The following is a 26,924-nucleotide window of genomic DNA, read 5'->3' as shown; positions in this document are numbered from 1 at the left end:
TGAATTCAAATTGCTGCTAGTCAAATAAAAATATTTGCGTTTCATGTTTAAAATGAAATAAAAATAAATAAATAAAATATTTTTCATGTTATTTTGAAATAATTTTTTTGTTATTACTACATACAAAATGATTTACTTTAATAAGAAATGTTTCTTGTTCATCATATCAGATCATATCACTCTGATATCTGGTAACTTAAAGCGAAGACAATGTAGCCTGATGATGATAATAATAATAATAATAATAATAATGATGATCTTTATTTATAGAGCACTTTCCAAAAACAAATGACAATGTTTTATATGGTTTGACTGAAGTTTTATTGCATGCTCTAGAATGAGGCAAGATGTCTTTCCTAATGTCATCGGGAGAGAGGGAGGCAGGAGGGTAGGAGATGTCTATTCTTGTTCATGGACCTCTACCAAGTTGGAGCCCTGTCATGGACGACCGAAAAACAAATATGGCACCACAGCCACATACAATAATCATGCATAGGTACAAAAACTCTGAAGGCAGCTCACAGCCATTATAATAAAATAAATAAATCCTGCCAAATTCTTAGTTTTCATTGCTTTTACAGCTAATAATATAGCTACCATGTGAGCCTTCCCATTTATCAGCCGTTTCTATGCTATTCTTAAGCAGAAATAATAAAGCATGCCTTATTTAATGACACTGGTTAACATTCAGAAACAGTGAAGTATATTAAACTACATTTGTTCAATAGACTTTGTTGCAGCGCTTAAATGCAACTGAAATATGTAAACAACTTAACAAACAAGTAACAAACATCTTTCAAATTTGGCATATGTGTAAAATCATTATGGGTTTTTGGGATTAGCTTTATTGTTGGTGCACTGAGGGAATTGTAAGCTCTACCTTGTCATTAGTGCTCTGCAGCTAACAGCCAGATTTGGAATAAATGATGTAAAAGGCTAAAGCTATCAAGGCAATCAGGGTTTGCATGAGGAAATGTCTATCTTGACAACATACCATTGCACACAGTTGGACCTCGCCAACTTAGAGTGAGGTAAAAACACTACCCTTCGGCGCTTTCTATGACCTTTACACAGGAAGTTGGGATTAAGGTAGATGGGGTGTGAAAAGGCATGCATTTTTATGAACGTGAACATAGCCGCATGTGTCTGCTTGCGTGTGTGTGAGTTCATGGTCACGCGATCTCTGTTTTCCAGTCTCCCACTACCTCCTGCAACCATCCTGAGCTCCCCCGCCCCCCCAGTCGGCTGCCAGAAGCGGCAGGTTCTATCTGCAGTGCGGCGGAGTGGAGATTGCCGGCTGGGGGATCATTACAAGGGCCATAAAAGAGCGATTTACAGGATGGCCAGTGAGTGGAGTCAGCACGGTCCCCACCCTCCAGCACTGCACCGTGCTGGGTCACCAACGAAAAGCCCAAAGCGGAGATTCAGAGGCCAGCGGGGGAACGTAATGACTTAAACATGAAGGTGAGGGACGTGGCAGTTCTAGTGGCATCTGCTTCATGGTGGGTGAGTCAGAGGCTGAAGAAGGAAATCAGGTGCCATTTGATTTTGATGTTTTATTAGAGGGCAGCACATGTCAAAAAGGTCAGACATGACATGCATTAAAAGCATGCTGTTGTCAGGTGAAAGTTGACAAACATTTAGTAGCTGTTCTGGAACATAATAAACCTTGTGGTGAGATTTTATATAAGGTCAAGAATGAACTTTTAATCCCAACGTTCAAATCGACATGGCAAGAAGGCACCTATCAGTCCCCACTGTTTAAGTGAGGTTAACATATGAACCAACATGTCTATATCACTGTCAATCAACATATCAAAAACCCTCATCCTTACAAGCAAACTGGGATCTCATGCTTGGTTGTAACTCCTTTTTATAAGCTGCTGTGGCAATATAAGCAAAATGCGTGCAAAAAAGTTTTGTTGGTTCCCATCCTTCTTAATGGGGGAAAAGACGGTAAAGTGTTACTTGTGATAATAATTGGTGTTGACTCTTGACTCCTATGAAGTCAGAAAGCCGGATTACAAGTTATTTTGAACCTTCAACAGATTTTTTTGGCCACTAGGGGGCAGCAGAAACATACAGTGAACACAACACTGACATATCACCTTTTAAGGTGACTAGTGCAGTGCCCGTTCAAGGGGACTGATGTAACGCCTCCCTGTGCTTTTTGTTCAAAATGTGCATCTTCCATTGGTTTTACCTTCAGCAGTGGTCGGCAATAGGCGACCCGCAGGCCAAATAAATACATTCCTAAATTTGAAATCGGCCAGTGCTGAAATAGATCTGTCATGACAGCAATAGCAAGGCTTTATTTCAAGTTGAATTGAGAGCTTTTACTTTGAAAAGTTCTGAAAGACATTCAAAAGAGTCTGTGACTTGCTTAACACACCTCTGAAAGAGCCCCGAGGAAACATGAGATTGGATTCCCCTGAATGAGAAGCACAGGAGTTTTCTCTGCCTGGAGATGCTGGGGAAATTCAAATAAGCGTCCACAGGTTGATGGATGTGGACCAGTCACTGGGACGCACACAGTCCAGCACATGCTTTATTGTGAGCATGTGGAACAGTCTCTTCATAGTTAATTTGTTGAAGAGAAAAAAAAAAAACATGTTCGTACAAGGGGGGACCGAACACACAACTCTTCGATTGAAAGGTCTACGCAATACTGACTGGGTTAACCAGGCAGCCAAACTTTTATGGCGACCCCTGCATTAATAACACTGAAACAACATGTCAATGGCAGAGATACTGTTAGATATTCAGCGCTTCCTTAGAACCTAACATAAAACATACAACTCTTACTACTCCGTTTCAACATGCTCGTTTCTAAGCATCGCTGTTACAGAGCGGAGCAGCATGAGCCCCACCTGCGCCAGCCACATCGCTGTTCCCCCACGAACGTTCCCCGCCGTTGCTGCTGCAAAGCTCTGCTCAGCACTGTGCAACTTTTATCAAACACAACACTGTCCCCAACACCAGCCACGTTTGAAGGCGTTTAGATGAACGGTTCCTGACGTAGTCGAAAGTATTCACTCTCTTTTAGCTCTAGAACTAGCTAAGTGTGTCTGTCTGCTGTTTGGTGCTGAGCAGGTAGTGTAAGTGGAGCTGCAGAGTCAAGTGATAATTCTCTGTAGGTTCATAACTAGAACAGAGTAACTTCCACACAGTCATTTTGTACATTGTTAAAAAATATTGATTATAGACGTTTAGTAAAAGTTTGTTGTGTCATTTCTTGATTATGTTGAAAGCTCATACTCATTGACTGGATTACTGTTCTGTAATGAGCTGTCATATTTAACACCCTCTAATAAAATAAAGTTTGTAACACATTCATCCTGGGTGAATTTAAATTCTATATTTAATTCCATCATAAATGTTGAACACAGCTTATTCAAAGCTTATATTTCACTCCATATACTGAGGAAGGATTTGTTATACAATCAAAAGCTCCAGTTACAGTCACAACATGAACTATTCTTTAAGTTTGTCACTAAAATTTGAGTTACATTATCAGGTTTTCTCCCGACATTGATAAAAGTTAAACCTTCGGATGCAGAGCTGTGCATGTAAACACGCTCAAATTAAATCAGCAAAGTCATCTATGGACCAAGTCTGCTTTCGCAATAATCTGGCAGGCCACCAAGGGGGTACAGAAAGAGCAGAGGGTGGGTTTTGAAAGCATGTGTTTATGTGACTGTGTGTGCGAGTTGGAGAGACCGTGAGATGGAGGTCTCTCTCGCACTCTCTCTGCTCCCCACTGTTTGCCAGCCTAATCAGGCCTGCTGAACCCCCATATATTAGAAGCCAGTTTGTGGTGGAGTCCTGCTGTGTTTGCTCCTGACAAGGCCCCCGTTTCCCCAGGCTACATGTCTGAAGCACACCCTGTGTAAGGGTGTGTGTGTGGGAAGGGTGGTGGGAAGGGTACACACACACATACTGTACACATGTGCGCGCACACACACACACACACACACACACACACACAAAGAACCCCCGGCACTACCTGAATAAATCCTGTCTCCTTTTTTCTTTTCAAACTCTCCTTTTCATTCTTCATTGGGGTTTTGTTTCTCTGAGGCTCCCAAATTCAACCATAACCAGCAATGCAGGCTGAGGCTACATCTGCAGCCAAAATTCCACACAGGCAACTGTACGCCTGTGTGGAATTCTGGCTGCAGATGTATACAGACAATACTTGAGTATATATATGTACTTTTTTATATATTTACATTTTTAATATCCTTCACAGATGAGTTTCTGCAAGGATGTCATTTCCACTGGAGACCTCCCCCCTGCATACATGTATATAAATATATATATATATATATATATATTTACATTTACATGACGCTTTTATCCAAAGCAACACAATATATCACAGTGGGGATTTGAACGGGTCTCTCACACCAAAGGCATGTGTCTTATCCACTGCCCCATCACCGCCCCTATATATATAAATATATATGATATGATGTGATGATTTGATATACATGTATGTATGCAGGGGGGAGGTCCCCAGTGGAAATGACATCCTTGCAGAAACTCATCTGTGAAGGATATTAAAAAAGATGTTTTAAAATATACACAATCCTATATAAATTCTGCATCTACCAATAGTTCCTTTCATGGGTGAAACAAAGAAATGATGATAAAAGTTCAGTCTGAATGAATGGATGTTTCCAGAAGGCATTACTTGACAGCTGTGAAGTGCAAATGCTGTTCTATTCTCAACTATGTTTGCTACAGGCCAGTCTTGTGCCAGGAAAAGATAACATGGATTAGTAAATTGCTAAAGTAAAAAACAGAAATAGAAAAGACAATTGCGGACTTCCTTTCTCATCCAAAGTCAAGCAGTGAGGAAACTCATAAAAACGGAGCCATCTGAAAGAAACAGCCAATAAAACTACTTGAGCTTTGACACAGTTTCCTGCATTCTGCAGCAGCTGAGCACCAACACACGCTGACCTGCTAAATGAACGAAGCACGGCCTGTTTTAAGCCAGACAGCGAGTCTTTGCACTGCTGGAAAAGCAGCACAGTGGTCGAGGATGCATTGATGCATTGTGGCAGTGAGGATAAACAGACTTTATGGTGCATTACAGAAGCAGACAAACACACAGGCGAGTGCAAATGTGGATAACACCATCCTTGGACGTGTCAAATTAAACGCACTCCCTCCTGTTGTGTTCGACATGAGAGGTCGTCAAATCTTCACTTCTTTTATGCCATTAACAAGTGCACATACAAATATAAACATGGGGCTGAATAAATTCCTGTATCTCTTGGAGAGATTTGGCAACTGTCAGCATGACGGCACATTAACCTTCCCACAAATACACACACATATCCTATAAATCCAGTTTCAATGCAAAACACCCAGGCTGACCAGCATGAGAGAGGCTTTCAGCAAAGACCCACTATGGAGGGGAGTGAATGATAATATGCACCATACAGGGCTCTGCACCGCAACACCAGCATCTTTGTGAAAGGATCCTATCAAAACTACAGAGTATATCCAGTTTTATTCCTGTTTTTTGGTGAATAGATTATTGTAGAGAAATTGTATTGTAAGAAAAACTAGCTAAAGAACAGATTGTGTTTTTTATTCTAGACAATTTAGGTAAGAGCTGTCTTTCTGGAATACTGTGTAGACCTTTGAAGTGTAGTGAATGTGGCTCTTACTGTATACAGCAGATGTATAATATGGCCTGGGACTTCTGAGAAACACAGTCATCCCCCACAAAGTCACCCACAAACTGTCTGCAATCGGACTGCCCACACTCTGCGACTGACTCCTGAACTTTCTAACTGGCAGGCCCCAGTCAGTCAGGATTGGCAACAGAACCTCAGCCACCATTATAACAAACATTAGCACTCCAACAGGGATGCGTCCTCAGCCCCATCCTCCACACCCTGTTCACTTATGACTGTGCTCCCACAAGGACAACATCGTACTGAAGTTTGCGGACGACACCGCAGTAATAGGACGCATCACTGGCAAGGACAAAGCGGACTACAGGAGGGAAGGGACTAGCCTGGTGGCATGGTGCGAGGACAACAACCTCACCCTTAATACAGACAAGACGAAGGAGATAATAGTGGACATGAGGAAGGAGAGGAGACCTCACCAGCCACTGTTCATCCGGGAGCTTGAGGTAGAGAGGGTGAGCGGCATGAAATATCTGGGCGTCCACATCAGCGAAGACCTCTCTTGGACACTGAACGCCACACAGCTGGCTTCCTAAGGAGGCTGAGGATGTTGTATGTATGTAACCTAAGATCCTGAGCAACTTTTTCAGGTGCACTGTTGAGAGCATTCTGAGCGTCTGCATCACCGTGTGGTATGGCAGCACTACCGCCATGGACCGCAAACGCCTGCAGAGAGTGGTGAAGACAGCTGAAAAGATCACCAGGACTCCACTACCCTTCCTGCAGAGCATTTACCATCAGGTCCACAGGAGAGCTGCCTCCATCATCAAGGATCCCACCCACCCTCAACATGAACTGTTCACACTTCTACCCTCGGGTCGGAGGTATAGGAGTGTGAAACGTAAGACTACAAGACTGAAGAAGTCTTTCTTCCTCACTGCCATCAGACTCCCAAACAGTTAATAGGCGTGTAGATTCCATAACCATGCCCATCCCTAAACTGTACCATGCCAATGTTAATTGCACTGCATCTGCACACTGCTCCATGCACAATTTCCACATGTACATAATTCATCATGTATATAATTCATCAGTTGCACAACTGTTTAATTCATTTGCCTGCACAACGACAAAGTGTATATATCTTGGATATATCTGGGTTTTTTATGTCTGATGTTCACACTTTTTACATTTGTAGCTTATTTTATATCTCTATTTATCGTATTCTTATTGTATTTTTATTTATACATATATTTTATTTTTATTGTAGGCATTTGATGTGGACAGCAAAGTAAGAATTTCAGTCTACAGGGAAACATCTGAAAATAAACACTTTGAATCATAATCTTGAATCTTACTGCTTATCTCTGAAGTCCTCTACATGTAAAGCAAGTGAGCAGTTAACTCAAACAAACTCATTAAAGTGTGACCTTAAAACAGCGTGTTCTGGTAAACACCACTCTTCTACCCAAGTTTTAAAAAAAAGAAAGGACTATTATGATGTCTCTTTCAATTAAGTGCATGTTTCCATCTCTGAGCCGAATCAGTTTCCATCAACCACAACATCCGCAAACCTGAAAAACAAAAGCCTTGCTGGCTTTTTAATAAGATGCTGAGAATCCAGAAGGATCTTTATAGTAAATGCCACAACTCATTAGGCTAATTACCCTATCACACATTTACTCCGCTGCTAATAACAAAGTAGGCAGAGAGACAGAGAGAGGGAGAGAGGAAACCACACATCTCCTCATAAAGTTAGCATTCTAGCAATTAGTGAAAAGAAACATTAGAGCCCACACAGGCTTCTTGAGTAAAATAATTAAAGAAAAATGGCAGAGATGTTGATTATCTATGCATTTTTCTTTTTAGAGTCTACAGCCCCCATATGAGCACCGTGTAGAGGCAGGAAGGAACACTGGCGGATCAGACTTCTATTAAAATAAGAGTGCTATTTGCGTCTCTTTGCATAATTTGACTCACTGTGGGAGACGGTGACTTGTGAAGTCAAATTTAATTGCGTTTATAACAAGGTAACAAGGTGCGTTTAGTCATTAGCTCCTTGCATGGGCAAAAATAATTCCAAAAATTCTAATCTGCTCTGCCTCCTCTGAATACAGAACAGCAAGGAGTTCACTTAAGAGGTACAAATAATCATATTTTAACGGCACATGCTAGTGAATCATGAGCTCTTGTTGCTCCCTGAGCTCAGCGCTGCCTCTGAGACTGTTGATCACAACATTTTAATTGGCCATCATACACATTTACAGACTCTGCTGGGTCAATATTCTCCATAGCACCATTAAACTGATAAGTAACGCAAGTTTCCATCTTATTTAATTCTCATCCTGCAGACTCTGATAATCCATCCATTCATCCATTCATCCCCTATCCTTCAGAGCTGACAGTGTGCGAGAGGCCGGGTACACCCTGGATGGGTCGCAAGTCAATCACAGCCCGGAGACATATAGATGACCACCGTGCACTCATGTACGCAATTTTATAGTGCACTACAACAGAAGATGTAATCGACATGGTGTCCAGCCACAATAAATAGAGGCTTGCTTTACTTATGGATGAATTAAACTGCTGCTGCTGTTATGTTAACACCACATCATTTCTGTTTCCACCTATTTGGGTTTGTTAGTGATTATTATTTGGTTTAAAGGGGGTACTTGTTGCATTTAATGAAATGAATCATATTATGCATCTGTGTTCTTTATCTTGTATTAAACTTCTTCTAGAACCATAGACTGAATGACTGACATAGCCTGGCAGTGACTGAAGCACAGTAGCATCGGTTTGCCTTCTCTTTCCTAACGTGGGGGTGTTGATTTCTAGTATGATCAGGGTTATGTTTACTGGTCCTTACTACAGACTTGTACTTATATTGTTCCCTACAGTCGATTTATAAACAAATCACATAAATTTCATGCAAGCTACAATAGGGAAATTGCAATCTTTCGCAATCTTAAAGTAGAATAATTTGGTTGGATTTGGTTCTATTGCCTACCACTGTGAAACATTCCATTAATTATATTTCTCTTTGTGTACAGGTTACACAGATACAGATACAGTTAATTAGTCAGCTTTAGAGGTACTGATATAAATACAAAATGCATTGCCAGTACAACTAGCAAGGCACTTATACTGTACATGTGTAAGCATGTGCACTGTCTTCCTGTTCCTTACAGCTCACTAGTTTCCAGGGCTTTACCACCGCACCACAATACACACTAGTGCACTGCTGCAAGCCCTCCTCTACTGTGCATGTTTAGAAGAGTTTTACACTAATTAATGCACCCAGCTCTTATAGAGGCACTCCAATCAAGCAGCTTATAAAGCACATTAGCATTATTAACATTAATGTATTCTCTATAGAAGACAACAAGAGAGCTGCATAGCTGACACCACACATATATAAACCTATAAATATTAAGGCCTGTCTCAATGTTACAACAATTCCTGCTGTGTTTAGCTGCTACTGTGTGCTTCCCCTATTCTTTCTTTCCTCTGTATGTGGTTTAGGGAAACAACGGGAGGAAAGTGAAGATCCAAAAAACCCATGTGGAAGTGGCTGAGCCCCCCCCCCCCATTCCACATCAAAGGCAGCCTCATATCTCAGAGGAGTTGCTAAGGACTTTACAGCAGCTCGCCTCAGGCCTGAGCGGGGGCTCACACCTCCTCAGACAGGAGCGCTGGTGCCTGCAGGTGGGACCGGAGGAGCCGGGACAGGCGGCTCAACATAGTCTGCAGTGTCATCGTTACAGGACGGGCTGCGGCAGACGGTGCAGGGCAGCTTGTGTCTCATCCGACTCAACAAATCTCGCAAGTTGTTGGTTTGCTGCCTACACCGGGGGATCGCCCAGCTCGATTAAAAATGGCTGTATTTTAAATAATTTACTTCATAAATAGATAATACAAGCTCATTATAAGGGTGCATCAATATTCTAGTGATAAGCTGAGAGAGAAGGTGCTTTTTTTACTAGAGTTTTGGGTTTCACCCAGCGGTGATTTTCTCCCTCGTTTTCTACACCTAACAAGGTAGTGCCTTCAAGGGCTTCTACATGGTAAATAAAAGAATCAAATTTGGAACAAATGTCTGTAGGGTGATCTGTTAACATCCTAAAATAAGGGTGACGAAAAAGAAAAAAAAGCCAAAAAGCATATAGTTTAGTGTGAAAATTGTCACTTCACAATGCTTTTACACAGAGCTTTCTGCTAATCCATCCTAAAGTCTTCTTACAGAAAGTGCATTAATACTTTTATGAATGAAAAAGACCAAATATTTCACACCCCCTGAATAAACAGGGATGGTTTATGTATTCATTGTGACACATATTGAAATATCATTTCACAAAAGTGCAGTAAGGTTAATTTCTATATTTGGAAGCATATCAGAAAGTAGATGTATGAGCAAACTGGTGGTTTTATTCCAAAATGAGGTCTCTACCACTTGAAAAGTGATGCTTACCTTTGAAAATGACTGTTGGCGTGAAAGAGAAATAAATTATGTTTTACAATTTAACCCTTAAGCCTTACACAAAAACAACTCTGTTTGCCCGATGAACATTTTTGATTTAAATATGTTTTTTGGTTTCCTTTAGCACTCTTGGGTGTTTATAACCCACTACAATGACTGCAAAGCATTAGACAGCATTAATTCACTTATGCATTCATTCATTGTCTCCCCCTAATAATCCGAAATCATAAGAGGCGGGAGCCTATCCCAATATACGCTGCACAGCAGTCAGAGAAACAGCCTGACTTTTGCCAGTATGTCAAATGCTTACTTTAAAGTCAATTTATTAAATTCAAAGAGAATGAGGGCGCTTCTGCTCGCCTTTGATGAGTGAAAGCATTTACTGAAGGTGCTCGTTGGTTTATGAACGAAACTAAGTGAAAATTGAAAGAGGCACCCTTCAAGTACAATTTTCAAAAGGGTTTATGTCATGGTTAGTTTCAGAGAACATTAAAACAGCACTTGTGTATGTGGACTTCATTGGCAAGTAGTACATCAAGTCAATTTAGTACAATTTCTTAAAGCCAGCAGGGGGCCAGAGAGAAAATGCAGTAATTATTTCAAAGGAAGTACAAATGAAGGGGAATTCAAGGGCAGAACTGTGCACATTTCCAAAACTAGATTGACAAGTAGCCACATTTATTCATCAAAAGGCTGCATCAAAAGTGATAACAGAAAGAAAATAGTGTTTCACTGCAGGTTGATTATGGTCAGTGCTCTATGTTAACGTGATGATTCTGATTCTGGCAGATATTGTTTTTTGGTTCAGATTTCTGCATTGTTTACCCAAGACAAATGTACAGACCCTATAATGAAGCACAAACTTCTCATAGGATTTTAAACTAACCTGTAAACGGCCCTCTTGTCAGACTCAAGCTGGGCCTGGGGGTCAAGGGTCACACTGACAGAGGTATTTCCTGCTGCAGAGGCTGCTGGGATATGGACCTGTGGGGTCTTGGTGTTCTGCTGAGTTGTGCCCGTCATCTGGGAACACATAAAACAATCACAAAATGACTTTACATTTAAACTATTTTGTTACAGTTTTCAGGTGGGCTCTTTAGCTTCAACAGTTGAAGCAGGAGAGAGTAATAAAGAAGATTAAAAATCTGCAGCCATGCTAGCAGCTCTGTGAGGCTTTACTTTACAGTATGTTACTGTTACATGCAATTTTGCATGTAAGTATTTTAACATTTGCAAAAAACACAGATGAAGCTGATGGGAATGTGACTGAATGCCATCAATACACCGAAGGGGGCACTCCAAATTTCATGGTAACCCATCTAATAGATATTTCCACCTGGTGGACTGACTAACAGACAGAAACTGCCATCCCTAGAAGTTTCATATAATGTATTACATCACATTACGTGCAAATCAAGATTTAACATAAATTCAAAGAAAGAAATCAAGGAAAGAAAATGTGTTTAATGTAAATAATATAAGTCGCAAAAAAAACAACCAATAATTAGATTTTAATTAGCTTTAGAAGAGGCTTCGTTTGCTGTTGTTTGTGTGATTGCTACCAAACCATTCAGTCACTTAAACCTGCTCCATGAACTACTGTCAATCAGATCAAATTGAAACATCACATGACCTTAATAAAAGGTTTATCAGTGATGTACAATCCTCACCTGGACTTCTTTTCCTTGTAATGAAAACGCAGCTGCTCGTGAGGTCTAAGTAATTTTTTTAATCACTTCTCAAAAGCAATAAAGTGCAACATGCATCTGATGCCAAGAGACTACAAATGAGGATGTAGCTGGAAGGAGTCATTGTTGCTTGACAGGTCAGTAGCCTTGTAAAGAAGCTGTTAAGCAAAATGAATGAGAGAGGATAGATTCAGTAATTGAACAAGGGACGCTCAGGTCACATATAGAGCCCAGTCAAATTTTCCTGTTAAACAATAAATATTCAATTAGCATTTAGCAACTGAACAGTATGTTCAAAACTAGCCATACTGCTAAACCATACATGCTCTGAAGAACCACAGCACTGACGGAGTTTCAACATAGAATCATTAGAGTCTTCTCTTTGTGTTATTTGTACTTTGTACTTGATGTTATTTTGGCATGCTTAACGAACACGATCCATTGTCTTCTTCATCCTTTACCCCACTTTCCTCTCTCATTTGTTCTCTCTGAGGAGATGAGTGTAAACCCCTCCCCTTCACCCCCCCCTTCCTTGGCTTTTTTTTCGGGGTGAGGCGGGAGGGAGGAAGCTTCAAGTCTTAATCCCAGCACCAAATGGGAAATAAATTAGCTTCTTCACACTTAACTAGCTCTCATTTGCATTTTCCAAGTGCAGAGACTGCAACTCGGGAGCTGTCCCCTGGCACTAATCCTCTGGGCAGAAGCAGACAGAGGTGGCGTGGATGAGGGTTAGGCGGTCGGATGAACCTGCTCTACTTCCCTGGTCTGAGGCGTTGGACAAAGCCTGGGTCCAGCCACAGTTAGGCTACATTAATTACACTGACCTGTTGGTGGCATCATGTGTTGTGTTGAAAACCGCAGGCTGGGGCCTTGATCTCTTGTTCTTACACTTTAATATACAGTATGTAGCACTCTTGCTCTTATGTATTAATTATAAAATGCAATTCAACTTTAATAAAAAATAATATAAATTTCATAATAAAATAACAATACAACAATATTCCTGTAGAGCCTATATGTTTGGTGGGTTTATAGCTACCTTATGACATTTATTCTTATAAGGTATCACTATAACATTATGCCTATATTATTGCTATAACATTCTTATAGACTTAAATTGTATTTGTACTAGTCACTTACTGTTTATAGTGACCTTTCTATATTACTATATTCTTCCTAAAATATTCCTGCAGTCAGTTTACGTTGATGTTCTCTACAGTGACAACATTGTAACTTTACTGTAGTTAATTTTAATGTTCTGTTTGGAGTCCTGAAGACCCAAACATGCAGTACTATGATATTATAATTTTATTACCATGACACTTACGACTTACTTAAGTTTTATGAGAATTGCTTATAAATACGATTTTAAATTGATGATATGTTTCCTTTCTCTACTACAGATAATGCCTCACTACCTGTGTTTAACCTCTCAGAGACCCCAGCTGTAAAACATGGTTATATACAATAGAAGTTCATATGCTCTGCATCTGTGATTGGATCCTTAACGCTGCACTTCCCCTCCCAAATCCCAAATACTGCGTGTGGTCTATTTGGATTTCTGTTATTGGAGTTTGATTACAAGAGATCAAACATAAAGTTTAACCTCTCTGGGGTTTTTTACGTGACCCAAAACATTGAGGTCACCATGTAAGCTTTGTCAGCAAATGACTTTTTAGCAAAAAAAAAAGGAAGATAGGCCATATACACATACACCACATATCTAAACACAAAATATTTCCTAGTATGATGTGATAACAAAGCTTTATGAAACTGAAATTTAAATCACCTGAAAACTTGGTTTTTGAATTTGAGGTACTGACTTGGCTAAATAAATAACAGTTTAGCTGAAGTTTGGGAGAAACAGGCATTATATATTGAAGGTTTAAGACTCAAAGCTAATCTCCTTAAACTAATTAACTTTTATCAGCTTATGATTCAAACTTTGAGATTACTCAATTCCGATTGCTACACAAAATATATGACATCACCGTTTTCCAGCTGAGCCTCGCCCAGTTTAAACCAGTAAGAAGAGCACATCAAACAAACACAAAGATATATCTAAACAATCATAATTTTAGTCACTTTGACAGAAAACAATGTATTAGTGAGAGGCCTTTAATATTCTTTCCAAACATGCTACATGTTGACATGTATGACTTGGTACTTCAAGCATTAAAGTAAATTCCGATGAAAGCTCTGACCTGTTGGCTCTCCTGGTACGATGGTGGAGGAACGCTCTGGGTGGCCATCATTGTCACTGCAGGTGCTGGGGACACATGTTGCATCATGGGACAGCTTCACATTGAGACTGGGAAAAACAGAAAAAGAAAACAGAAACATAAATAAAGTGCAAATAGTGATTGTAAATTCTATAAATTCTATTACAGCAGCAGCCAGCAGGTGCTGCTATGATTAAATAATAGGAGATGAGACTCTCACGCCGTATCTCACTGTTCCCTTTCACACTTCCTTTTCCCTATCTCCATTTACCATTTATTTACACCCGCCCACCCCACCCATCCCTCAGTCTCCCACTGCATGTATTGCATTGAGCTGACAGAACAGCCAGGATGATGTATTAACACTGAGTGCAATGCTACCAAGCAGAAAGAAAACAAAGTAACACAAGACTCAATTATGGACTCCTTTACAGAAATACTTCACATACCAGCAGGTTCATAATGACAACACAAACAAACCTGACTACTTGTTTACCAATTACAGACAGCTATGCTTGTTTACTAATTACAGTACACCTGGCTTTAAAGCAACGTATCACGGTGGAGTCACCTTGGTTGTCTCTGTGAGTTGGTTACTGGTGTTGTTGTTGCACTGTTACCAAGCCAATCAAGAGGACTAATTAGGGCTCTTGTTGGTGGGCTAATTGCTAGTGGCCAGGACCCCACGGGGCTGAGGGCTGTACCCTGTGGAACACCACTGTAACCATCACCGCCACCCCCACCCCCACCCCCACTGATGGAGCTAATTGGTTCAGGGGTATGTTGCACACAGAAACACAAACACACACAGACCCCCTACTATCACCACAACTTACTGTAGGCCAGCACAGCAGGTGCTCTGTCCCAAAGCTACATATAACCTATGTGTGTACATACTGTAATTTACCTATTTGACCTTAGGGGGGAAAGGGTGTTTTAATAGATGTGAGAGTAACCTTTATCAAACCTTTTATTTATCAAACTGTACTGTTAACCATTACAAACCATAAATCTAAGACCTGATCTCACGAATCGATATATAATGACACTACAAAGTTCAGTTAGGTGCTTTATACACCTATGCAGACTGTCAAATCAACATTTCTTAAAGTCCAAATGTTTGCTAGATACCTTGAGCCACTGGACTTAAAAAAAGCCTTATAATGCCGCATTAGACAGGCAGCAGTTACAGCGGACGGGTGCACTCGTGCTGAATGGTATTGACCTGGAGGAAAACACTTGATTATAAGCTAGTCAAATGGAACTGGAACATCTGAGCAAAATCCCTGAACCAGTTGCAACATTCAGAACTAACGCCTGAGGAAATACAAATGTGCAGTAAACCCACCTGACCACTAAAGGCCAGGGTTTGCAGTATGTGACTCTGAGCTGTGATGTTATGGCCCGACAAAAAAGAACTTTATTAATCAGAGGAATGCCCTGCAAGTGATGCTATATATCTAGAAATACTATAAAAGGAATATCATAAACTGATATCACAGATACACTAAGTAGGAATATTGCAGGAACAGTAATGAGATGGTGTGTTTAATTCTGGTGAGAATTAACACTATTAGAGCAGTATTACGCAGCACCCCTACTTTCAGGGCTATCAAACCCCTGCTCTATGCTCCTCCTATTGTCACACACATCTGTGTGTTGAGCCCCTCGTCTTTGGGTAGTTTTCAGGTTCCTGCCGCCAGACAGGAAGTGATGCAAACGTCTCATCCCTCTCTTCAGAATCAGGACAATACATGACAGACGTTCCCCGCCAGTGAGCTCATTCCCCGCTGAGACTCAGACCCTGGCAACGTCTCTGAGTGGAAAGTCAGAGACAAGACAACTGGCTGAGACCCTTCTCGATTTGAGTGGCATCTGGATCCACGGCTGCTGCCAACATTTTGATGTTAAAGGAAGGTTTAGTTCCATTGAAGAGTTCTAATTTGGGGTTTTAGCTGCAAATCTGCATGTTCTATCATGTCATTCTGGGTGTGCTGTGCATGCAAGTGTGTGTGTGTGTGTGTGTTCAGTGAAACATTATGAGCATGACTGTTTGCACTGTGTGTGTTCACACTTGTTTGTGTGCCATGTGCATGTCTCTGCGAGTCATTTTGTGTACTGATTGCGTCTTCTGGTTTCTGTTCTCATTCCAACTGGTATCAGCTGAAAGGCATCTTCCCTGTTATCAGGCCTCATTTTAATTGCAAATGCAGTGAGCGTGTTAGTGATTAAATGGAAAATTGCACATTAATTGATGAGACTGAAGATAAAGCAATTCCAATTACTGCACAGTATTTTAGGCGGCCTCTCAAGTTTTGCCATCCCTCGAAGGAACAAGTCACCAAACACCAAATTTGAGCAGGCAATCGTGCGTCCATAAATACACACCCACAGATATAATAAGCGCACAAACACATGCCATACCATGGCTGCTGAAGCGTGAATGTACATACAAGAACAGACAAGAACACAGCAAAAACACCAACAAACAAGGCATTTAATTTCAATAGTGAAATTAAACACCAAAAAACTTGCCTCATGAAACTAAGTACAAAGTACTGAGTACAAATCTTCCAAGTAAAGGAAACTGTCTGGCAACCTCTCTCTCTGAACTCACCAAAGGTGTACGGTTACACAATAAGTCGTAAAATTCATTTTCAGGACAAATGACATGTTTGTTCCTCAACAAAGGCCTTTGAATTATTACAGAGTTCATAATGCATATCAATTGAAAAGTGCCTGTAGTCGCAATCAAAATTCAAAAGCAAGCATAAAATGGAAAATGAGAAGTAGGCATAAAATTATTCCAACAAACATCAAAGGGTTTTGTGAATTTGGATTGGAGGCAGGCGTACTCTTTCATCGGAATCTGTGCAGCAAGAAACCCTTCTATTCAGCATTCAATTTTCCAACAATTCTCAGGCATAGAATGAGCCTCTGCCATATTGATGTAAGGTTAGTCAGTGGCATAGCTGCAGTTTTACCGCTGGCACTGAAATGAAAACCCCTATCTGGTCACATATGACGTGATCACAGCCTCTGGCCTCCACAATTCAACCATGTCCAAAGCTTTTTCTTGGCTGCCATGGTTTGAAGGTAAATTTATTGGACAATGTTGAACTTCTATCACAGTACATGTGGAATGGGAAGGCTTCCTGCTACAACCCAAGGTGATAAAAAGAAAACCCGATCCTCCTTGTAATTTAATCACAGAAAGCATGGAAAACTGCACTCCAGTGCACATTGTGACCTGGCAGGGTTTTTACACTAGTTCATTAAAAGCAGAGTTGTTGCAGACAAAGATGTGAGTCCCCCATGTTGAATCATCAACACTTCAGGTGACGGGACTGACAGAGACACACAGGTGTGGACCACAGCTACATCCAGTCCTCACGTATCAAATATCCACGCTGGTGAGTTGGCTGCTTGATGAACCGAAACTGTGATGTTCTGATTTCTATAGCGCTCTTGAGCACAACTCAAATCACTCTCCTACCAAACCAAAGATGGGTGATGATTTGAGTGGAAGGGATGTAGTATGATGAGTGTTTACATCCCAGCATGCTAGAATTAACTTGAGACAACAGCCAGGCTCTGTGTGGCTGTACTTGGGCACAGCGGCGCTTTCAATGACAATGCTAAATGTTTAGGAGGTATAATGTTTAGCATTGTCACATCTTAGTTTAGCATATTAGCAAACAGCTGACTTTTTCTGGTATTTGGTCATAAGCCAATTTACTGAAACAGTCAAATGATGGTGGCGCCTCGAGGCACGCCACTCGCAAAGCTTAACAGACTTCATCCTAAAAATGTATTGGATGTTTGATGTTGAATTGGAACATACTTTGTCTTTTAGGTGTTTTATATGTTTCACTTTTTTGATTTGATATTGTAGTTTATTATTATATTACTGTAAAGTTAGATATACAGTATGTGGATATGTTTTAACATGTCTGCTGTGGGGATGCATGGGCGGGGAATGAAGCGCTGATAGCTCATCGGAACCCTGTAGATAAAAATTTTTTCACATAGTATTGATTACTAGCTCTTCTTGGGGTTTAAAAATTATCAATGCTGTCTTCAAAAAACTAGTGAAAGCCAGTAAGAGAGAAATACTTTTAAAGAAAGGGCATTCTGCAATTCTTAAAAAAAGAAAAAATAGCCCAATCCCCCAAGATGCCAATTTCTTAAAAAAACAGGACAACAACAATGCAAAAGCTTGTCTAATTTAACTAGTGATCAATTGGATCTGCTTCTAGAATCCTGAAGCTTTCCATGAATAATATCTTACGCATATTCATGAAAACTGTATCACGGTTTTACACCCAAGGCTAGATTCAAATCCAGTCTCCAAACATTGAAACCGTGACAGATTGCAGCACTGATACCTGATCTGATACCACATGTACATGCAGGAAGGAGAGAACCACGTGAATGGTCTTTCTGTAGATGTAAGGAGCCGAGGAGCTGTCATTTGCACATCCTCCCATCAAAATCTCATTTAATCTTTCCTGTTTGAGTTTGTTGGTTAAGAGGTTGACCGACAAATGCAATGAATAACATTTGGAGGTGGATATGTCACCTTGGTCAGATATTATGCATCTTGATGCCCTGCAAGATGGAGATGAATAAATAAATCAGGTGTTTTTGAATATGAGTAGGATCTAATCATCGCCTTATTGTCAGGCCTGATTTACAATGCAAACACCAGGAGGCGAGGCCTTGATGGCGTTGAATAAAATGATGGAGGGAAGGGTGGAATGGTAATGAGATTGGGGTGGTGGGGGGGTTGTGGGCGGCTGTGTACACATTTGTGGTCAGACTCAACACAGAAATCAGAAAACACACAGATCACACTGCAAACACCCTACTCACACATAGGAATGGGCATGCATGCAAACACAGGCATGTATATTAATGCACAAATGCCAACATTAAACACACAGAGATAGCAAAGCTTCAACCAGTGTCATCCTGAGGGTAATCTCACACACACCGTCTCTCACCCTAACACACAAGCACGCATACATCACTACACACACACACAAACACACACACTCAAAGGTGCAAGTGTATACACAGCCGGAGGCGAAGATAGTCTCACCAGTGGTCTTAAGGCATCAAATCCCCCCCAGGCTAAAGTGAGCTCCACACATACCGCAGTCAGGACCCAGTCCACACTCCCAGACCACCTCATTAACCTGAGCCAGCCGCCTTCACTCCACCCAGCCCCGCAACACCCTGCTCCTCACCAGCCCATACTTACAATTCATACTATTATCATTTATTCATCTGCTCTTGTTGATTGGGCTCATCCTGGCCCACAAGATGGATAAGGCATGGATTTGAAGGACGTTTCAACATTGTTGTGGACATTGTTAATTCCAGACTCTGCGAGTTCACGGCAAAAGTTGCAGTTTTGAGAGGTTTTGTCTCAAGGCTTGAAGGAGAGAAGTTTGCATGTGATTTCATATCTCTGCAGTGTTCTGGAAGTTCCTGAGGGTTACTTTATTGCAAACATTGCAATAGAGGGATACGCAGCAAGATGTTCTGCTTTTTTCTAACACAAAGAAAAAGTGAATGCTTCCCTGGTCACCGCGTGCACCGCAACATCACACCCGCAAACACTCAGTGAAGACACTATCCACAAACCCACAGCAATGTTGTGCTGTTTGCTGCTTATGAATCTCGAGCAACTCGCTGCTGAATTGGCCATTGATAAAGGGGGAAACAATCACAAGCTATAGTCAGCTGTCAATAAATTGGAATGCTTACAATTTGATATGGTCTCAGAAGGTAAAAACAGCACGAGGCAACTTTACTCTTCATCAGCTCAGTGGAGGAGAAATAATAAAAGTTATGTATTTTTTAATAATTCAACATGCTGCATCATTATTGTCAACATGGTCCTACAATCATGAAGAACACTGAGTCCACTGGCGCTTTCCTCTTCTCACTCGCTGGGTTGACTTCACTCAAAGGGATCTTCTGACTCGTCCTTATCAAATCCAATGACATTTTATGCTTGAATTTAAATCTATAACCTTTCCAGTTTCTTCTTTCATTCTGAACTTCTTAATGAACGTCCTTCACATATTCAAATATGCCCCACAGCCTTAATGAAGACACAAGAATTTCCCTGGGGTATGACAGTTTGCAAGCTTTTCTTTCTAACTGCTGACAATGGCGTCAGTGCTCCAATCTGACTGCAATTCTTGTTTTCTTTGTATTTATGCAAATGTTTGTTTGGATATTATGGATTCCAGTTTGATTGTGTTCTTTCCTGCTCTTAAAAATTAGATTAAACTCTCAAGTAGAATGGATAGTGGTAAAACTACAGTACAGTGGGAAATTTTTGTAATTTGTCAGGATAGGTGGTTTGCATGCAAATAACCTTATTAGCATAGCTAAAAGCCTTTTTTTATAATGAGGTGAGGTGAGGCTACACATACAAAACAAAGATGAAAAGAATATTCATGCTGTAGGTAAATGGTTGTACCATCTTTAATCATTTGTATCAAGACGTACCTGATTTTTAACCTTCTTCTTCAACTTAAAAAAAGTTTAACTTTGAAAGTTTTTCTTACTAAAAAAAGGAAGACAATAAAGCATGGAATCCATCTTCGTGTTTCAATACAATTCATGCCAATTGTGTATCAAAACTAACAAGCCCCCGAAATGTGAGATTTAACTAACAGTTTATTTTTACATGATTCTGCAATACAATCATGTTCCATTTGAATTATTTTGCTTTTTTATACATTAACTGAATTGACATTGTGATTAGAATTAAAGTGGTTTAATTTTTATTGTGCAACTGGAATTAACAGTTTTAACAAAAATTGTTAATTCCAAAACAAACAACAACAAAAAACAATGCATACAACATAAAATGTTAAAATGTGTCTTTTGCATTGGGTTTTAATGATTTTATTTATAACCATTCAGATCATACATGGGTAAGTAGTCTTTCTACCAAGTTACAAAGAAGGTGGGAAAATAAAAGGGAACTGAGCTACTAAACATGTATCTTAAATACACGGTTTATATCAGATGGATTTTGTTTGTAATGTATACGTTTCAACCCAAAAATGTAATCAAAGCATAGAACAATGATTATATGATTGATTACTGTGTTACATGATCATCACAATAATCAGAGATCAGAGATCCTCTTCACTGTTACATAAAATGCCAAAGCATCCGAGTGAGGGCTCATTAATGCGAAACCAGCTTCCCATTGGCTACAGCTCAAATGTGCTGGCGTGGAGGATTGTTACCTCCCAGTAGGCTGCAGCACTCTCCTCAATCCTCCTACATAAAAAAAAATTATAATAAGAACATGGACATGCTCCACTACATATACAAAGCACACGTGGCAAACATGGCGCGTGGATATCAAATGGTTGTCGGACCTGCTTCACTGAACTTATTTTTGTTTCAGCTCTGTCGTGGATAAATTGACACAAACTGGCGCTGCATCATTTCCTAAAACAAACACACACACATATACAGGCACAGGAACACACACATTCCTGGGAGGCGGGTGGCTGGGGTGGGTGGAGAGTGCCAGCATTGCACTCCCCTCCACCAACAAAAATAGCACTGCTACAGTGTCTGCACGGTGCAAAAGGCTCAGAGAACCACGGATGAGATGAGGTTTAGTAGAACATGCATCTCAAGCCATATTCATTAAAATTATATTCTACATTTTTCTAGCTGTAACAAATCCAATAAAAAAAAGAGAAACCAACGATGAATATATCCTACTAACAACTACTGTGTACTGAGCCTGATATATCTTATTTATCTGTGCCAAATGTGATTCAATCCCACATAAACCGTCCTGCTGCCATACACACAGTAGCAAAACAAATGCACTATTTAGTCCTGTTTGAGAAGTGTTTGCTAAAAACTACAGTGTCAGGTAGCTGCTGAGTCTTGTTAACAATAGTAAGACAGCTGAGGTAAATGCTACTGTCAGCATGCTACAACACAATGACAGTAACATGCTGATATTTAGCAGGTAATGGTTACCATGTTCACCATCTTATGGGAAACAAAGAAGCAGCATGCGTGTAGGCCAGGAGCCTGAACAAAATGCTTGTAAGAAAGAGAAGTCCTACACCATGACAAATATCATGATATAGAGCAAACAACAACACAGCAAGTATTGTAACTAACGTTAGCTAAGTTGCGGGTTAGCATACTGTAGTTACAGTTGCTGCTGCAAAGCTAACATGAAGCTAACACGCAACAGAGAGGACGAGTCGGTCCCAGAGCCAGCACACCAGCTCCAGTGATACTTAAAACTCTCCTGCTACTATAACTAACATCACAACAGCAGCATGTCTTGGTGAACTAGAAAGTAAGCTCAATGTCATTTAATGTTATCTGACACACAAATCATGGCCGGAGCAGCGGAGAATAGTGTTATGTGGCGGGGTGCAGGCCACTTTTTTGTTTCCCACTTACAGAGCCAGGGCTGCGTACAAACACTGGATTGTTTTTCAGTGTCCACACAGAACGGACAGCTAGTGGACTGTGAGGAGATATTCACTGAATTTGACAAAAAGACATGTTTTAGAATGGAATCGCTTACCCCACCTTCAACTCGCCCCTGAGTAAGAAATAAAGATGAATCCATATACTGGATTCCTACTGGACGGGTCCCTCACGGGAGCCCTCGAGGCAAAGCCATGATGTCACTAAACCCATAAAAGACACACCAGTCTCTCCTCAACTTTCCATTTGTATTGTTGCTGCTACAGGAGTTAACTTCAATCTGATTTCAGGCCTGAACTTTATTTTCGGGACTGACACATTACATCACAACCAAAAATGATACCAAGTAAGAGGCTTGTGTCTAGGCAGAGATAGGTTTATAACTGTGTCATTGTAACCCGAGCTTCCTTGTGGCAATTTCCGTGGGGAAAAAAACGAACTGCCGCGTCCTGTTTATTGCTGTGTGCTTTCAAACGTAGCGCGTTTCATTTTTGCCACCACGCTGCTAGGCCTTTCCTTGTGCTGATCCTGACACGGTGTGTGAAGCCAATAACTGTGCTTTATCAAGACCAAAGTCCAGCAACACGGCTGTCGAATGCAAGTTGGCTGCCAGTTCCTGTGTGATAAAGTAGCAGTTATTGTGTTTACCATGGTAATTAGGATTTTGTGTGCCTTTACTGGTGTTGTTCCTGACCTTGCATGAGAAGCCAATAACCGCGCTCTCTCAAGACCAAAGTGTGTCTTACCACGGTAATTAGGATTTTGTGTAATCTTTGCTTTTATCAGTCCTGCCACTTTGTGCGGATCCAGTAACTACCTACAATAATAACTAAAGTCCAGTAACATGAATGCTGAACGAGAGTTTGCTGCCAGGACCTGTGTGATAAAGTGGTAGCCACATTGCATCTAGCTGCGGCAACCAGGATCTTATATACCCTGATTTGTGTACCTTTTTCTCTTTCTCTCTTCCCCTAGGCTACTAACCCGCACACACACATACCTACATGCCTTACGCGCATTCACACACACATCTGGAACGTACCAGCATATAGCCTAAGCTCCAGCTGTGCTCCACGTCATCCTGGTGAGGACAGGTAGAGTGTGTCCTCCATTTCAGTTCCTAACCCTAACTTAGCTTAAGTTTTGCCCGCCATTCAGGATCATTGGGGTGGTGACGGTGCAGTGGATAAGACACATGCCTTTGGTGTCCAGGTTCAACTCCCCACTGTGACCCATCCACCATTGTCTCCCTGAGCAAGACACTTAACCCCTAGTTGCTCCAGACATGTGTGACCTCTGACATATATAGCAATTGTAAGTTGCTTTGGATTAAAGCGTCAGATAAATGTAAAATCATTGTGTGACGAGCTTCCCATATGATCACGTCTGCCATCTATTGTCTCACACACGCACACTTACATCACATGCTTGCTGATTGTTGTATGCTGTTATTGTGTTTAGCTAAAAAGAATTTACGTGTCAAACATACCATTCAGATTTTAGTCATTCTAGTCAATGCATGTGCTCATGCTGCAGCAAATCCCAGAAGTGGCTCTTGAACAAAAATGTGATGCAGCCGGATCACGGCGCTATGGTTACTTGTTTATCGCTGCCTCTCCTCGAATACGTGTCGCCACGGGTTCTGGTGTCGCGGAAATATTCTACAGTGTTCCACCGACAAGTTTTTACTGTCGTGTCAAACTAAAAGCCTTCGCAGAGTCGTGTAATTGCGACTTCATGACATTGATTTCATAAAATTCTTAAGCAACAGGAGCTGCCGCTGCAAAATGTACATAGCGATAACCCTGATATTTCTAAATAACTTTAACCAAACATGCCCCTACCAGATCCCAACAGCATGCAAACATTTGCTTATTACCACTATACACAATGTACAGCTGAGGCTGATGGCAGTGTCATTAGCTTTGCAGGTATCTGGTCATAAACCAAACTATTGGATCCAACAATTTTGACGTGATGATGGCGCAAGATGAAAAGTCAGAGGATCACCAAAGTGATTATAATCGATCCTGAGGGGAACATGAACATCTGAACCCAACATCCAACAGGAGGAAAAGTCCGAATATCGCCAATCCATTCAATAGTTTCGGTCTAAAGTTGGGACCCGCCAACTGACAGAGCTAATACTCAAACTATAGATTTGTGACCAGTTTTTCAGTAAGAACCAATGGGAGCCACAGACAGGTTGGAGAAGTCCGCAAGTGTTGAGGGATGGACTTGTTGGCCTTGGTCTTTTCATGAGAGACAATAAGAAATATATATATATAGCCAGCCTTATCCTTTAAGGTTGCAGGAAATGGTAGGTCATATGAGACAACCTGCCAGGTTTCCTTCACATCCTCACCCTGATGATAAGAGAAATGTTCACCAGTTCAAGCCATTTTGTTTTCTCTGCCAAAGACATTTATGGCTGTTTTTAGTATGAAATATGTACACATATACTCCAGGATGTAGCTTGTAATCCATTCAGCTGTGTTCAGCCAACTCCAAGAATAGCAGCTAAGACATTTTGATGTTGAAAGGTGGTGCTGGGCAGAGTGTCTGCATCCTGCGGCCGACACACACACAGACAGGAGGAGCTGATAACCATCAGAACACTGAAGGTAGAAAAATTCAAGCTGAAATTGGAACGGCCAAGCTCATGGAGAGGAAATGTAATCTACAATAGTTTCCCGCAGAATCATTTCCAGACACTTTGCACTGTTTCTTTTTCCCACCACCACTGTAGTCCTGCACTTCACTCTGCTGTCATGTTTGTTGGCACATACATTGTGCAGCTTATCTGCTGTTGCATCCGCTTATCTGTTGCTGCATTATCACAGTGAGTGAGTGCCATCCGTGTCACTCTGAAACAACTTCAGCTACTGGTGGGGTGATGTGACTGACAAGTGAATAACACAGGATGCAGGGTGGATTATTCATGTTTACATTTAACTCTACATATAATCCATGATACAGTCCAGTGAATGTACCAAGTGTACAATTCAAACTCAAAAGCATTTGAACTAAAAGTGAAGTGAATAACACTAATTAACTTTTTATTTCACGAAGTAGAGTTGCTTCTTTGGCTTAAAGATTTTGTGTAAGAAGGTATTACTGTTTCATCTGGAAGTCTGCCGTATTCTCATTACGGCCAGAATATTTAAAACCAGCACAGAGCAGTACACAAACATGTTTTTGTTTTCTGTTTATGCAAGTTGCCAGTAACATATATACTGAACAAAATTATAAGCGCAACACTTTTGATTTTGCCCCCATTCATCCTGAGCTGAACTCAAAGATCTAAGACTTTCTCTATGTACACAAACAGCCTATTTCTCTCAAATATTGTTCACAAATCTGTCAGAATATGTGTTAGTGAGCACTTCTCCTTTGCAGAGATAATCCATCCACCTCACAGGTGCGCTGTCTGAACAAGATGCTGATCAGACAGCATGGGGATTGCACAGGTGTGCCGTAGGTTGGCCATAATAAAAGGACACTCGAAAATGTGCAGTACCATCACACAGCACAACGCCACAGATGTCGCAAGTTTTGAGGGAGCGTGCAGTTGGCATGCTGACTGCAGGAATGTCCACCAGAGCTGTTGCCCGTGAACTGAATGTTGATTTCTCTACCACAAGCAGTCTGCAAAGGCATTTCAGAGAATTTGGCAGTACGTCACACCGGCCTCACAACCGCAGACCACATGTAATCACGCCAGCCCAGGAACCTCCAAGACCGTCTGAGACCAGCCACCTGAACAGTTTGCATTACCAAAGAATTTATGCACAAACTGCCAGGAACCGTCCTTAGGGAAGCTCATCTGCATGCTCGTCATCCTCATTAGGGTCTCGACCTGACTGCAATTCGTCGTTGTAACTGACTTGAGTGGACAAATGCTCACATTTGATGGCGTCTGGCACTTTGGAGAGGTGTTCTCTTCACGGATGAATCCTGGTTTTCAATGTACAGGACAGATGGCAGACAGCGACACCAGATACTGACTGGTTTACGGACCCCCCCAGACCCCTCCAATACAGTGAAACTGCACATTTTCGAGTGGCCTTTTATTGTGACCAGCCTAAGGGCCTGTGTCCACAAAAGCCTTAGGCCAGCGTCGTTTTTCAATTCATTGCAATGGGAGCGCCGCGTTTTTACATGGTAAAAACCACGCTGGGCGTTTTTTTCCGGTCGCTGAGCGTTGAAAAATGTTCAAACACCACACCAAGCCATCTCAGCTCTTGAACAAAACAATGTGCCTCCTCGCTGAGGTATTTCCTCGTCCGCAACATCTCATGAACCCACGTACTCTCCCCTCGCTCTACATGTTTCAGCCTTCTCGAGCTAGAGCAAGTAGGCCTAGGCCTGCGTACTT

At 41.1% G+C, this 26,924-nt stretch overlaps 1 protein-coding gene across 1 annotated transcript in view; it reads right to left on the bottom strand.

Annotated features, from left to right (window-relative positions):
* pknox2 (pbx/knotted 1 homeobox 2) overlaps window positions 1-26,924 on the bottom strand; it is a 90,815-nt gene that overhangs the window by 22,184 nt on the left and 41,707 nt on the right. The window contains exons 3-4 of the mRNA XM_038709165.1: window positions 14,024-14,130; window positions 11,018-11,154 (exon numbers count right to left, since the gene is read on the bottom strand). Of these exons, the coding sequence (XP_038565093.1) occupies window positions 11,018-11,154; window positions 14,024-14,110 (224 nt within the window). The 5' untranslated portion in view covers window positions 14,111-14,130. The remainder of the gene's footprint in view (window positions 1-11,017; window positions 11,155-14,023; window positions 14,131-26,924) is intronic.

This window comes from Micropterus salmoides, unplaced genomic scaffold, assembly GCF_014851395.1.
Source record: "Micropterus salmoides isolate LMB-PRFRI ecotype aquatic unplaced genomic scaffold, ASM1485139v1 Ms_hic_scaffold_9, whole genome shotgun sequence".
NCBI classification, from domain to species: domain Eukaryota; kingdom Metazoa; phylum Chordata; class Actinopteri; order Centrarchiformes; family Centrarchidae; genus Micropterus; species Micropterus salmoides.
This window is presented reverse-complemented; position numbering and strand designations above follow the sequence as displayed.